At 42.7% G+C, this 16,091-nt stretch overlaps 1 protein-coding gene across 1 annotated transcript in view; it reads left to right on the top strand.

The window, feature by feature from the left end:
• Positions 1–151: 151 nt before the first annotated feature.
• Positions 152–16,091, top strand: part of ZCCHC17 (zinc finger CCHC-type containing 17) — a 50,746-nt gene continuing 34,806 nt past the window's right edge. Inside the window, exons 1-2 of the mRNA XM_024554491.3 lie at positions 152–240; positions 8,820–8,940. Of these exons, the coding sequence (XP_024410259.2) occupies positions 8,875–8,940 (66 nt within the window). The 5' untranslated portion in view covers positions 152–240; positions 8,820–8,874. The remainder of the gene's footprint in view (positions 241–8,819; positions 8,941–16,091) is intronic.

Genomic DNA, 16,091 nt, shown 5'->3' on the forward strand with positions numbered 1-16,091 from the left:
TCCCCTAGAACTTCCGGCTTGGAGAAACCAATCAGCTTCCAATACTCCCCTTGCAACGCCCCCTGGACGGTCTCCTGTTACTGGTCAGCTCTTTCTGATGTCACGAGAGTACGGCTCCAGGATTGGTGGATCGAGCTGGAGGCCCGCCTGAGCACGCTGTGTCTTGTGGGTGGGAGCGCGCTGACTGGGTTTTGGCGTTTCGCGCAATGCTGCGGCGGGGAGACCTGGACCTGACGCCTGGTAAGTGTCGGGGAGGTCGGGGGCGGCGGCTGCGGAATCTGGGGGCGGTCCTTCGGTTGTGTAGGGTGAGCCTGGCCCTTCTCAGCTCAAGTTTTGATTGCAAGGGCTGGAGGTGGGCCCAGATGTCCCAGCTCGGGTATGCGGTACCCTGGGTTCCCTTTCAAGGCTGGAGCAGAGCTTTGAGGTCTCTGTGGTTTCCTGGGGCCCTCGACGGTCGACTTCATGGAGCGCCTACCGTGTCCAGCCGTGTGCCAGGCGCCCCCAGGGAGAAAAGGCCCATCTCCCAGCCTTCACTAGGGTCCTGTCTGAGAAGGACCCTTGTTTCTGCAAGGCTTTTATTAGGCCTGCCCTGTGCCCCTGTAAAATGAAGGAAATATCTGGCTCCTGCCTCTCCAGAGCAGCCTGGTTGAGAAATTTGCACTCATACCGTGAACTAGGCCGCCTTCTTAGTGGTCCAACTGTTGTTTATTGTGCAAAGCTTGAAAGATACATTGTGAGCCAAACATGGTCCCTGACCTCAGGGGGTTGAGTCTGGTGGAGAAAACATGTTAAACAAAGTATCTCACTAAGAAATATAAAATAAGTGTGACCTAGTAGAGTCACCTGAGGTTATAAGTGCCTGAAATAAGCAGGAAGACTTATCCGAGGAAAGACGCCTGAATGGAGACTTCCCATTAGGTAGATGAAGAGAGGCCGACCATTCCGTATAGAACAACGTGTGCAGAGGCGCCGTGACAATGGCAGGAAAATGGCTAAAAAGCCCAGAGGCCAGTACGCAGAGAATGAGGAGGAGTATGGTACAAGATGAAACCGAAGGCAGGCCGAGGTCAGACCTTACAGGACTTTGTAGCTTTTGTTAGAAGACTGATGAGGTGTCTTTTGTTTGTTTGTTTTTGGTTTATTTTTGATGGGGAGTGGGTGGTGTGGTGGGGGAGAGGGCTAGATCCCTCAGGGACTCAGTAATGTGAATAAACGGAGAGATGGATGCACTTAGGTGAGAGCTGTTGGCAGCGAGGACTGAGGTATTGGTGGTGCTGCAGAGAGTTGGACAGATTCCAGAGATTTATAGGAGGTAAAATCAATAGCATTTGGTGATGGATTGGAGTCAAGGAGTGAAAAGAGAGGACTTCAGTGTAACTCCTAGGTTTCTGGCTTATGACAATGGGGTCGTTTTGGGGGGCTCATGGGAAGGGGCAGGTCATCTTGACATCAAGAAGGCAGTTTGAAATATGGTGTTGGAACTGGGAAAAATATATATATTTTTGAAATATAAATTCGGGAGTAATTTGTATTTGGTGGTAGTTGAACCATAAATGTGAGTAAGATCACCAAAGTCAGGACCTTGATTAGTTCTAACAAGGAATGACCAAGAACAGGAGCATGAGCCTACAGGAGAGCGAAGAAAGAGCTGGAGAGCGAGATCAGAGGAATGCTGTCTCAGGAGCCAGGAAATGGGCCTGGAACTTGTAAAGGAGAGGGGAGGGTGGAAGGTAAAGGAGAGGAGGGGTCACCACGGATCCAGTTGAGAGGGTGATGAAGAAATTGAGTACTTGGGAGCGGATGGGATCCAAAGGGTGGTTAGAGGGAGCAGCCTGGGGAAGATGGACAACGTCTCCATTTAACAGACAGGAAGATAGAAATGAAAGCAGTAGGTGTAGGTTGTTTGCGTGTTTGGAATTGGTAAAATGAGTTCTTTCCTCGTGACTTTTGGTTTCTCTGTAAAGGATAAGGTGGAAATAAGACTGAGAGGAGGTCAGAGATTTGAGAAGATGGCAGAAGATTTGGAAATCAGAGTGTGGGGGAGTAGTTCACCAGAGAAATGTAGATATTGCAGAATTAAGAGCCCATTTGAAGTTGGAGGTCATGATTTTTCTTCCCCCAGCAGTATCAGGCTATTTTGTGAAGTCTTGGAGAAAATGCGTCCATGTATGGCGAGGACTGTGGATGTGGTTTGCTTAACACACATTCCCATCTCTGGTGTGCTTTCTCTTACTGAAAATTCTGGGACACTGAAAATGATCTCTGGGACTCCTCGACGCCTAAGAAGGGAATTGAATGTGGAACTGAGTGAAGTGTGCAGAGAAGGGCGAGAGTATCGTAGCAGAAGCAGCGAGTTTCTTTAGCCAGCAGCGTTCTAGTTTTAGCGACTTTCTTGATTGTGGCAAAGACTTTTTTGTGTGTGGATTAGGCGTTGTTCCTGAAAGTCCTCCCAGAGCCTGTTCCTATAGCTCGTGTAATTCTGTAAGCTGCGTAGCAACTGGCAGTAAGTCCCTTTCGGCTTTACCTTTCAGCTTTCAGACATTAGAATACAGCTAGAGTGGGTTCTAACGTCTGCACCAGAGTAAGGGTTGTGGTGAATAGATGAACTGTACAGACAGAATTAAAGGGAGGTCAAGGTCACTGGTGTTTGAATAATAGACGGCGGAATCTGATCTGGATAGTGAGGAAAGTGAAGAAAAAGGAGAGGGCCGATTGGAAGAAAATAGACAGCAGGTAAGTGTTCTAATAAGGTCAAAGGACAGTATTCTCTGCTACAGGATTTTCATTGTTTTTAAAGGTTTTACTTACTTATTTTTAGAGAGAGGGATATGGAGGGAGAGAGAGAGGAAGAAAAACATCCATGTGAGAGAGAAGTATCCATCGGTTGCCTCCCACATGCCCTACCAGGGACTGAACCCGCAGTCCCAGGTAGGGCCAGTCAGGGCCTTTCCTTGATTCTTAATAAAAAGTCGTCACCTCTCGAACTTCCCTGCTTCTCCCAGGCCCTTCTTCTCTTTTTTATTCTCCTAGTATTTTGAACCTAGTCACTATTTTAGCTGTGATCATACTGCGTTATCCCTGCCAGACTAGGAAGTCTCTGAGGACAGGGACTGTGTCGAAAAGGGCGATTTAGTGCTAAGTGTAAATGGCCCTTGGACTAGCCTAAGATTTTGGACCAGTAAATTCATTCTTGTAATGCAGGGACATCTACTTTGTAGGCTTGTTTTAAGGATTGAAAGGAGATTTATGAAGTGCTAGCACAGGGCCGGATATATATAAACATCAATAAATGTGCTGAAGTGATGAATTTAAACTAACAATTTAAAACAGGGTAAAATTAAGTACTTCAGTATTTGAGTGGACAGTTTTAAATTTATATGTGCTTTCCACTGTGCTAGGCACTGGAGATTGGAAGGATATGCTGATGTGCAAGATAAGGGCATGCTCAGAAGATTTTCATAATCTAAAAAGGAGAAGCCCTGGTAGGTGTGGCTCCGTGGACTGAGCACCAGCCTGCCAACTGAAAGGTCTCTGGTTCAGTTCCCAGTCAGGGCACATGCCTGGGATGGGGGCCAGGTCCCCATTTGGGGGCATGCTAGAGGCAACAGATCTATGTGTCTCTCGCATATACTGTTTATCTCCCTCTCTTTCTCCCTCCCTTCCCCTCTCTCAAAAAGTAAATAAATAAAATCTTTAAAAAGGGAAAAAAATGTTTGTAAATAGGATTTTAATTTCATCTGCGTCATTCATAGTTTTTGTGATTTTTAGCAAGTTACTTAGCCTCTCTGTGTCTTGGTTTTTTCATCTGTAAAATGGGAACAAAAATTGCCTGTTTTGTAGGGTGGTCAAAAAGGGAATTAAATTAGTTAAGACAAGTAAAGCTTTTAGGTTAAGACATGGCAAATAGGAAGTACTCAGAAATTAGTAATTATTATTAGGGACTTGGAAGGGACTTTCAGGATTATTGACGGAAAGAACAGTGTGGAGTGGTAGAGTTAAGTATTGGTCTTGGGGTCTAGTACCAGCATGGCTGACTGTGAGCAGCCTTTATCAAGTTACTTGATCTCTGTTGGTTTATTTTCAGTTAAATAGGAGTAATGGGCTGAATGAGCTCCATAATTCCTTTCAGTATTCATAGTTTGAGTCCATTTTGTGTGTGTGAGCGCGTGGGTGTGCGTGTTTTTAAAAAACTTTTTACTATTCTCTTTCCTGCAATTTTGACCATTTTCTAACAGGTCCATGACGAGAGTTCAGGGAAGAAGTAGCATCGCTCTAAGATAATCACTCTTAGAAATTGGGCGGGAAGGAGGAAGGTTGGACCACTAGTTTGGCTTTTGAACGTCTCCCATCTTCTGATCTATCCAGTGTATTGTTGAAACTCAGTGGCTTCTTCTGCATTCTTTAGACCAGAATGCTTTCTTCCTTCTTTCTCTACCTTGGTTTGGCACATAGTAAGGCTCTGCTCACTCGTTTAAGAAAACTTTGGGTACCTACTGTTTACCAGGCATGGGGAACACAAAACCAAATAAGAAGTGGTCCTGGATATAAGTTTGGATGAATGCATCCAGCCCTGGCTCATTGTTGCCTCCTCCATGAGAACTATACGCTACAAAGTTTAGGTGTGGAGTGTGAATTCTTTTTGAGGCAGTGTAGAATAGTGGTTGAGAATGCAGGCTCTGTAGGCATTCTGTCTCTGCTCATATCCCAGTATTTTTACTTATCAACTTATCTCTTCTCAATTCATGTCCATAGGTTAAAGATGGATTAAAATCCCTTTTAATGCTCAGGGTTCTATCCAATTAGTACTGTTAAGTAACAATAACAAATCTAAATCCAAACAAACTTAAAACAACAACAAAGATCTTGGCCAGATCAGTAAGTGTGCACATGAAATGAGGTTCCAAGGGGGCTGTGAAGTATCTTATCAATTTAATATTATTCTATGAACTTCTCTTTGCTTGAGAAGAGGAAGGACAAGACAGGATGTAGTTATTTTTCTTCCAATTGCATGCACATTACAAAAAACTTTGAAACAATCACAAAATTTTGGAAGTACAGTGCAAATAAGATTTTTTTATGAATCATTTGAGAGTTCAGTTGTTGACCTATCACCCCTAAATACTTCTGTTTCCTACAAACTGGGACATTCTTCTGTATAACCACAATGTAACCACCAAAATCAGAAAATTAACATTGCCTTGCTCAGGGTCTGCTTCTCCGTGCTTGGTCACTGATTCCCTGTCCCAGACTGCCCGATGTACGGATGGCCTCATCACCCCATTCCTCCCCACGCTGGGTTGCTCTTCTTTGCAGATTTTCTCCTCACCCGACATAGGCTTTGGCTTTACTCTCGGCCACCATTCCCCTGCTATTGCTCCTCTTCCTACATTATTCTTTCCTTGCTCTGCCCCTGGGTTTGGGAAGGGAATGCCCAGTAATTGGGTCCTTACTGCTTTCCTACATATTATAGTTTAAAGCATTGAAGTAAAATGAAGTGTGTAAGGAAGATTTTCTGTTTCCGGAACTATTGCAAGGCAACACCAAGTGGTGTATCTCATTCCTTGTCAATTTACTTGCTTTTTTAAGTCTGTAGATATCATCCATTCTGACTGGACTATATTTCAGTGTTTTATAAACCTTTTTTTCAAAAAAGATTTTATTTATTTATTTTTAGAGAGGGGAAGTGAGGGAAAAAGGGAGAGAGACTTCAATTAGTTGCCTCCCACACATGCCCCAACCAGGGACCGAACCCACATCCCAGACATGTGCCCTGACCAGGAATTGAACCAGCGACCTTCCACTTCATGGGATGTCTCCCAACCCACTGAGCCACACTGGTCAGGGCTGTTATAAACCTTTTGAAAGCAGAATAACTTTATTTCCCCCCAAATAAAAGCTTACATAGAAGTTTAATAGGTAAGCTGGATCAAAGCAGGATACACTGCTAAAAATAGCTCCTCCTCCTGTAACCTCTACTCCTTGCCCACCCAAGGCTGGGAGGGCAAGTGTGAACCGGCAGTAATCGACCTCTGCCTAATTTTCTTTTTTACCCCTTTAAATTCTATTTATTTATTTACTTACTTATTAATTGATTGACTTGAGAGAGAGAAAAAAACATCGATTCATGTCGTTCCACTTATTCAGGCACTCACTGGTTGATTCTTGTATGTGCCCTGACTAGGGAGGGATTGAATCCACAACCTTGGTGTATCGGGATGATACTCTAATCAACTGAGCTACCCGTCTTTCCAAATGCTTTGAGTGGGAGACCTCCCCCAATTCTGGTTTCTTTGAGATTCTGCTCCTTGCACCTTTGATGTAGAGACTCTCTTCTGGGTGGTTGGCCTAGAGCCCTACTACTTTGGCTTTCTTGAGCCCTATGGCCCTTAGATATTTCAAAATTGACTTCTTAAAAATAAACTTGAATTCCCTAAGGAGCTTCTGAATAACCACCATAGAATCCTAATGCTACAGAACGTAGTCTGAAAAAAAAATTTTAATCCCATTTTAAAAAATGGCAACCCTCTACTTTCCTGAATTGTAAACATATATTGTTACATTTCAGGGTTTCCCTCAAAAATGCTGCTGGTTTCCTTCTTAAAGAATTGCATAGGGTTTCTCAGGCTACTGTTCTACAGAAGGAGCAAACAAGAGAGCTTTAAACTTAACGGCTTATATTCATATCCCAGCAGAAATAAGCAAGAAACAGCTTGAGACTGTTTCCACTTTTGTTGTTCTTTCCACAACCTTTCTGTGGGCGGAGCAGGTGAGGCGAAGATACGTGGATTTGAGCTCATTTAGAGATCCTACCTGCTGATGTCTCTGTGGATCCTGTACCTCACTAATGCTCCAAGAGTTGGAAGGATAATGAAGGGTTTTTTTAAAAAAATACTATATTTTTATTTTTAATTTTTAAAAAAGACTTTATTTATTTATTTTTAGAGAGATGGGAAGGGAGGGAGAAAGTGAGGGAGAGAAATATCATTGTGTGTTGCCTCTCACATGGCCCCCACTGGGGACTGGCCCACAACCCAGGCATGTGCCCCGACTGGGAATCAAACCAGCGACCCTTTGGTTTGCAGCCCGCACTCAGTCAACTGAGTTACACCTGTCAGGGCAGAAGGTTTTTTGATAGAACCCTTGACCTCAGATTAATGACTTCTGTTCTAGGATGTGATGCGAGAGATGCTGGGCAGAGGGAAGGGAAGGACTAGTGAGACTGCATAGCTGGGAAAAGGAAGGAAGGATTCAACCAAGCTACGACACTTGGATTTAACCTGCTTATCAGCTGTTTCTTAAGAGCTGACAAGTCTGCTTGCATTCTGTCTGTGCACTGTTAGTAGAGTAATAACACACCCCTCTGGCTGACTTGACCCAGAAAGGGCAAGTTTATGATAAGGATACAAGGTTGTCTTACGGAACTCAAGGACAGGGATGTTCCTGGGCGTTGGGTAATACTAGAACCAGGATTTGGAAGGCTGACAGGATTTTCTTTCATTTCTGTTGCAAGCAAGACAGTTTAGTTGGTGGATGGTGATTGTAAATCAGGAAGAGTTCGAAAATAGGACCCTAAGTCATCATCTGAAAGTGAGGGGTGGCAGTTGGGGTTGAGGAGAGAAGAAAGTATTTGCTTATGAAAACTTAAGGAAAATAGTTTCAAGTCTAAATGGTGCCAAGTGTAATTGGGAGGAAAAAAGAGAACTGAGGACAGTATCGTTAGACGTATCTTCACGTGGCAGTGACCTATCCCGCAGAGTAAAGGGACATGGTTGAGAGCCGCTAGATTGCGAATTTCCTCTCTGTTTAAAACCAGGGCGCTGGGCAAGAGCACCTGTAAGGAAGGCCCATGCAACTCCGAAGCAGGAAGACTTGTTCCCAAGGCAGCATACAAGTATCACTCAGGAGCTTGTTAGAAATGTAGTCTCAGGTGCCACCTCGGAGTTGTATCTGTGTTTTAACACGATCCATAAATAGGTACATGAATTTGGTATCTCTAACAATGGGTTAGTATGTAGGCATTAAAAAAAACACATGTGTGTATATTTGTATGTAAGAATTGTTAAAATATATTAAGAAAATGGCTGTAAATGATTAATGATTTCATTATTCCATTAAAAAACCCACTGTATATAAAAAAGTATAAAAGGATATAAACAAAATTGAATTATAAATTATTTTCTTCATTATTAATGTGCTATCTGACCTTATAAAATGAGCACGTGTATTTTTACTTTTATCAGGAGAAAAGTAAGCTATTCTTTCTCTCTGAAGTCACTTCAGATTTAACACCTACTTGGCACAGGAGTTAAAAGCTTGGTCTGGTGTCCGCTGGAGTTTGACTCTACCATTCTCTGGCTTTTGGACATAGGCGTAGTAATTCGACCTCTGGAAGCCTTGATTTTCTCATCTACGTAACATGACAGTAATAGAGCCTATATCTTGCTGCTTTTGAGAATTAAATGAGTGCCTGGACTGAGTCAGTGCTTGATAAATGTTAGCTCTTATGACGACTGTTTTCCTTTCTAAAGATCCACTTATACCGCCCTCCGCCACAAACCTTCCTTTGGCAAAAGAATACCAACAATAGCAATTAAAACACGAGACAACAGTAGATTAGTGCCCTTGGGTAAGTATCAAATTGAACAGAAATAAGATCGAGGTTTCCAAAACTCCCCATAATGGAATAGACAAGAGACATTTTGGTGAAAGCACATGGTGTTAAACCTGTATTAATTATTCTGCGGACTGGATTGCCTGCACTTTTCTGCCTTGGTGCAGACGTCTCTCACATTGTCGTCTGGCTTGTTTCTCTGTGACAGGACACTTGAACTAGCTTTAGCAGAAGAGCTATGGAGGAGCCATAGAACATTAAGGATGAATTCAGGAAGACCCGAGACCATGGAGAACTTGCCTGCTCTCTACACTATCTTCCAAGGAGAGGTATATTCTTTTGTCTTTGAAAACTTACCTTTTTTTGTTAAGCATAGATTGAGGGTGAACAGCCGCTGGGTTTGGAGCTCCTGTCCACTTGAGAATATCGTGAGCATTACAATTTAAACAGGAACAGGTAGTGGAGCATCTGGCTATCCCCTGTACCCCTTCTAAGCTCCAGACTTCTAGCTGCATACTTGATATCTTCATTTGGATACCTCACAGCATCTCTGATTTATGTTTTAAATGATTCAGGTGCCCACACTAGAAATCTGGACATCGTCCTTTATTTATTTTTTTTTTCTCTAGATTTGATCTTGATTTTCCCTCCCTCTGTAGCCCATTAGCAAGTCCTATCATTTCCACCTCCCAGATATATATCTGGCCTGTATATTTCTTTGTTGTGGCACACTGTTCAGGCTCTCCATCTCTTCCCTGGCCACTACTGGGAACTCTACTTCTATCGTAGGCCCTCTCCAATCTGTTCTTTACATCATAGCCAGAATAACGCTTTAAAAACGGGTTTGGACAGTGCTGCCTTCTCACGGCTTTTCTCCTGATTACCCTCGAATGCACCCAGACTTGTTTTTATGACCCTATATAACTTAGCCTCTGCCTCATCTGACAGTGTTGTTCTGTCCTGCTGTACTTGTTCCCAGCCACTCTGTCCTCCTCACAGCTCTGAACATTCTAAGCTCGCTTCCTTCTCGGGACTTGCACATACTTTTCCTTCTAACCACACTTCCCACTATGCTTAGGTCTTAGATGTAATGTCATCTCAAGAATTTCTTTTTTCTTACCTAAGTAAATGGATTTATCCTGCGTTTATTTGCGTACTTGTTTAACATGTCTTTTTTCCTCACATGACACTAAGCTAGCTCCATGAAGGCAGAGCCCTCCCTGTCTGTTTTGTTTAGTGTTGTCTAGCTTAACCCCAGGTAGGTGGGTAGAAAGTAGTAGGTTCTCAGTATTTCTTGATGACTGGGTAAATGATCAGACTTTGAGGGACAAAGCGTTGTATTTGTTTTTAGAGTAAAGGCTTTTGAATAAGACAAAACCTAGACTCCAGTCCTAGCTATTTACTTACTGTGTGATCCTTCACACTGTCACTCGATCATTTGAGCCTTAGCTTTCTTTTTTCTTTTTAGAATTTATTTATTTATTTTTGGAGAGAAGGGAAGAGAGGGAGGGGGAGAGAAAGAGAGAAACATTTATGTGTGGTTGCCTCTCACTTGACCCCTACTGGGGACCTGGCCCACAAGCTAGGCATGTGCCCTGACTGGGAATCAAACCAGTGACTCTTTGGTTCTCAGGCCTGCGCTCAATCCACTGAGTTACACCAGCCAGAGCTGATTTTATTTATTTATTTATAGAGAGGGAAAGGGAAGGAGAAAGAGAGGGAGAGAAACATCAATGTGTGGTTGGTTTTTGCGTGCCCCCTACTGGGGACCTGGCCCACAACCCAGGCATGTGCCCTAGACTGGGAATTGAACTGGCGACCCTTTGGTTCTCAGGCCAGCACTCAATCTCCTGAGCCACACCAGCCTGGGCATCAGCTTTCTTATTTATTAAATTGAGAGAACTACTTCCATGGGATTGCCACGAAGCTTAAATAAGCTGTCATCTATAAAAACACAATGCCTGAGACAAGGTAGGAATACATTAACGTTATCACTCTCTCTCTCTTCTCTTGAAGCAAACGTAAAGCCAAAAAATTGTTTTCAGTGTCTTAATGAGTAACTGTAGTATTTTAACCATATCATTTTTATGGCATTTATGCTTGCTTTGTGGTTGACAATTTTTCGCCTCCTAATAATGTGAGGCCTTTGAAGGCCCACGTTGTAACTGCCAGTTGGCTCTTGACTTCTGTTAAGTTGGTCCCAACTTGTAGTGTAACAGTCCTGATACAAAGGGTGATAAATTCTAACAAATAGCAAACAACTCTGCTCTTAGAGCCTTTGTCCTTTAAGGCCTATAGTGTCCCGAAAGGTCAAGGTACCAGGGCTCAGGAAAAGGAAGTGGCAGTGTTGGAGATGAAATGGAGTTTTCCAATCAGAAAGTCCTGACTTGTCAGGTGTTACACAAAAGACAGTTCTCTGCCTCTACAGACTGACTCGGATTTATGGTGAAGTGGCTCCTGACCTACTGCTTTTTTGTATCTGAGATGGGCCTTGTATTAGTGTGGGCTTTACATTTTACTATCAGGATGGATAGGCCAGACAAGTGTCCAGAGAGAACTTCATGGTTCCAGCTTAGTATTTCAGGAGCACATTTTGAAAAATGATGGTTTAGAATTACTGGAATTAGGGACAGAGAAATTTCATGATAAATTGAAAATAAACTTTTTCAAAATATTCATCCAGCAAACATTTAATGAGTCTCTAATATTCACAAAGAAGACCTGGTTACATTAAAATCCAAAAAGAAATTTTGTAAGCCTAATGTAAATCAGCACTTTCACACGTTCTGTCATTCTCTCTCCTAAGAAGTTGTTAGCCCCTTTTTATTGGTAAGGAAACTCTTCTCAGCAGTTAAGTAATGTCCAAATGGTTAATGAGTGGCAAAGCTGGGTTTCTGAAGTTCTCTCTCCAAGTCTGCTTTCTGCTACCCTGTAGCTGGGGTTGTTATCTGTACATAAATGCACGGAGGACTGAAAGGCCCATAAGAGAATTCTTGACTGAATTGAAGTATAGAAGGCAGTTAGACGGTAAATCTGGTTGTTCACGGTCACTTGTTTGTACCTCTGTTATGGCATTAATTACAGTCTGTCATGTATTGTTTTACTTGTGTGTGTGTATCTCCTCCACCAGCCTGTGAGTTATTGGAGAGCAGAGGCCATGGTTGCCTCATGTATCTTGGCAACTACTTCAAATTCATGTTAAAATAGTCTGGGCATCTCTTTTTTTAAAGTTGTTTTTATTTCAAAGTACTTGGCATAGGATCTTGCATATAGGTGCTCAGTAAATGTTTGATTTAAATTGATCCTAAGTCTCCTAGGTCCCATTGTCACTGAAGACACTGGTGGTGCCGCCCTTATGCTAGCAGTTCTTGTCCTTAGCAGGCCCAGGAGGGCAGAGGGGCCCAGTGACCGAATAGCTGAGAAGCCCGTATTCACCCTTCTCCTGTCCATTAAGCATGGTAGGGGACACAAGCATAGCAGTGGGAATCGGGATTTGGCTTAGCCTAGCCATAGCCAAAGACATGCTGAGAGGACATTGGTGTTGGGAAGTGGAAACACATTGAACTGGAAGTCCAAATACTTCTGTTCCCTGCCTAGCCATGCTACTTGCTAACGTTGTGACTTTGCACAAGTAACTTATGCTTCTGAGCCTCATGTTCCTCATTTACATTGTGGAGATAACTAGTTTCAAGGCCGATAACAACCTCTAATCTGAAGATGGTAAGTTCATTTTATCCAAGCCTGGAGTCTAGTTGTGATAATTACTGATTTTTTCCCCCTGAGCTATTTAACTAATTATTCTGGGGACACCAGGGCAGACTTTGTAATCATCTATGGCAGGTGCCATTCTGTTAATTTCAACTCTGTCTGCACCTTAGGAGACACAGTGATGGAAACACCTGGTGCTGGATAGAGGCAAGACTGCCTTTTCCTAACTGAACCGTTGAGTGCGTCTGTTCTGGACCCCATTAACCTTTCCTTTTGGGAGAGGCCAAATGAAGGTCTGTCATAATACTTCCTGAAAAGATCAAAATGTGACACTGGAGCTTGAGGATTCGAAAATGAGGTTGTCTTAATTTACAACAGCAAGGTGATTTGGGCCCCTACTTCCAGATGCTATTTTTAAGTTCGTTAGATAGTTATGCTTTAATAATGTTGTTACGCAGTATGAGACATCTTAGCCCTCTTTTTAGAACCCTGGAGCAAAAGCCAAAGTACCTGTGGTTGGTTCAGAAAGAAGGGATTTGCTTTTATTGTAATTAAAAATTAAAATCGGCTCTGACTGTTGTGGCTCAGTTGGTTGGGTGTTGTCCCATAAAAGCAAAAGGTCACTTGTTTGATTCTGGTCAAGGCACATGCCTGGTTGTGTGTTTGGTCCCAGTCGGGGTATGAGAGGCAACTGGTCATTATTTCTCTCTCACATTGATGTTTCTCTCCTTCTCTTTCCCCCTCCCATCCCCTCTCTCTAAAAGTAAATACATATTTTTAATTAAAATCGTCTTTTTTATCCAAATGGTCCTATCTTACAGGGAACACAAATGGCTTTGTGAACTTGGGTAAGCACTTCATATCTCTGATCTTCACTTTTCTCATTTGAAAAATGACAGGATTGGACCAGCTAATCTCTAAGGTCCTTCCTACGGTTCCACCTTGCTTTGATTTTAATTGCTGGTATCTGGCCCTGGTCAGGTAGCGCATTTGGTTAGAGCATCGTCCTGATACGCCAAGGTTGCGGGTTCAGTCCCGGGTTAGGGCACATACAAGAAGCAACTGATGAATTCATAAATAAGTAGAATAAAAAATCGATGTTTCTCTCCCTTTTTCTTTCTTTCTCTCCTTCCTCTCTAAAGTCAATACAAATAAAATAAATAAGTAAATAAATAAATAAATGTATGTTAGTGTCTGCCTGATTGTACTGTTCTCTTTTGGCGGGGGAGGGGGGGCGTGGTGGCTCTCTGGTCCCTACCCCAGCATAGCATGTTCGTCAGTCTAAAACAGAGGTTTCAAGGTTTTGGTTCTTAACCCATTGTAAATGCTCTATTTTGGAGATTTGCTTCAAGAGCTCTGTCCCAATGTCCCCATTAACAATGAGGAGAATGGAAAATTTTAATCTATTTTTATCCTAACTTTGAAGTGAGTAGTGATGATATTTGGTAACATAGGAGGCACTGGACTAGGACTCAAGGGACCTAGAATCTGTGCCTGCCTTGTATCTGAGTTAGCGGTGTGCCTTTCCACCTTCCTGTGCTTCATTGTCTTGGACTGTAAATTATTAAAAGGCTAAAATTTGTTGAATGTACATTGGGTGCCAGATGCCAGGGCCCGTGCTTCATGCACATCATTTGTTATCTGCAGCAGCAAAATGAGTACAGTGGGCACTTAGGCCCTGAAAGGCGACTTGTGCTCAAGATCCCACAGGTAGGAAGTGGGAGAGGTGGGATTAGAAGCCACATCTTTCACTCGGAAGCCTGTGCTCTTTGTACACCTACACTGTTCCACCTCATCTGCAGCGTGGGAACCTACCATCTCTGCTTCCTCAGATTGTTGCTAGGAGCAGAGAATATATCCACTGTCACGTTGCTTTTGGCTGCTGGAATTTTATAATTAAAGACAACCAATGAGCAGCTGTAGTGAGCTAAGACTCCCCTGGGTTCAGATCCCGGCACTGTTACTACTAGCTTTGAACATCGGTCAGGTTACTTAGTCTCTCCTTGCATCAGTTTTGTCATCTATCAGATGAATATAATATATTAGTACCAACATATATGGTGTCATGGGGATTTTGTAAAGCACTTTGAATAGTGTTTTGCATATAGTAAGTATTCAATATATACAAGGAGGACCCCCCCCCCAAAAAAAAACAGAATTATTTTCTGGAGGGTGGGCCCCTTGTAGTACAGGCTTCCCCCTAGGTGAGTATTCCAGGAACTCATTGGTATCAGTGTGCCAGCTGGTGGTATTGTGAGAGGTTGTGTTCAGCTTTTGGTAAAATTTTTTTTTAAGACTTTCATTGTGTTTGCCCAAAGTCTTTCATTATGGTGACTTAACGAGCATACCCACCCATACCGTGCTGAGTGTTTTTGACCAAAAACGGCATGACCCCCATGCCCCACCTTCCCTATTCACCTGATCTAGCCCTGACCAACTCCCTCCTCACACACACACACACACACACACACACACACACACACACACACACACACACACACACAGAGTCCTCAAAAGGAAATGTTTTGCCGATGTGGAAGAGGTGAAAAAAAAAATGGCAGAAGCACTAAAAGGCATCAGAATTGATGAGTTCAAAAGTTGTTTTGGTTCCCTGGCTGGTGTGGCTCAGTGGACTGAGTGTTGGCCTGTGAACCAAAGGGTCACCAGTTCAATCCCAGTCAGGGCACATGCCTGTGTTGCAGGCCAGGTCCCTAATAGGGGATGCATGAGAGGCAACCATGCATTGATGTTTCCCTCTCTTTCTTCCTCCTTTCCCCTCTCTAAAAATAAATAAATAAAATCTTTTTTAAAAAAGCTGTTTTGAGCAATGGAAGAAATATCTTGATAGGTGTATTGCGTCATTTGGAGAGTACTTTGAAGTTGACTGAAGTTTAAACATGTAAGAATAAATGCACAACTTTTTATAAATAAATTACGTTTTTGGGGGTCCCCTCTTGTATTAGTGCAAAGCAGTCCAGCAGGGATTGTGTTACTCTATTCCCTTGTAGTTGTGCTGAACTGTAACAGTGAACAACTATTTAAGTCACTGACAATAGTAAAATGTATGTGTATAAGATTGTATTGAATAGTTTTCAAAAATAATAATGTATTTAGGATAAATACAGTATGTAGTGACAACTTGAATCCCAATCCACTGGTGAAGGGAGTAGTCTAGAGGAAAGAGGGGAGGGGAGAGAGAGTCTGGAGTAACAATGTATCTGGCAAGGGATCTGGGCCTTTCATATGTAATATTACGTATTACACAGTACATACAGACTGATCAGACCTCTGCCCCTTCATCTTAGATCAGCTCTGCACAAGGCTTGAGGACAACTCTCTGAGCGATTATATCTTTTCAGTGTCTGTGAGATGTCTGTGTGTTGACTTTTTCTCTGCCTTGATAAAACTCAGACTCTGGTTAGAAGTGAACTAGAGCAGGCTTTGACTTGAAGTTTAGGAGAAAGGGATGTCTTACATGATCTATCCCAAATTGTTAAAGTTCTCTGTGTTGGGACTGGAGGCCTCAATCCCAGCTAGGGTGAAGTGTAGCTTTATTACCTGATTTTCTGCTGTTTGTTCCTTTGTTCATAAACTTCCTCGAAGATTTCAGTACGTGTTGTATTTGGGCATTCCTAGGTTCTCTCATACCATCTGACAATAGTCCACTCTCACCAATGTTTTTAATGGGTTCACACATGCCTGTTAGTCTCAATTTTAAAAAGAATAGAAAAACTTTGACAAAATATCAATGTTAGGCAGTTTGGCAGCAGAC

The sequence above is a fragment of the Desmodus rotundus genome, chromosome 3, assembly GCF_022682495.2.
Source record: "Desmodus rotundus isolate HL8 chromosome 3, HLdesRot8A.1, whole genome shotgun sequence".
In the NCBI taxonomy this organism is placed as follows: Eukaryota; Metazoa; Chordata; class Mammalia; order Chiroptera; family Phyllostomidae; genus Desmodus; species Desmodus rotundus.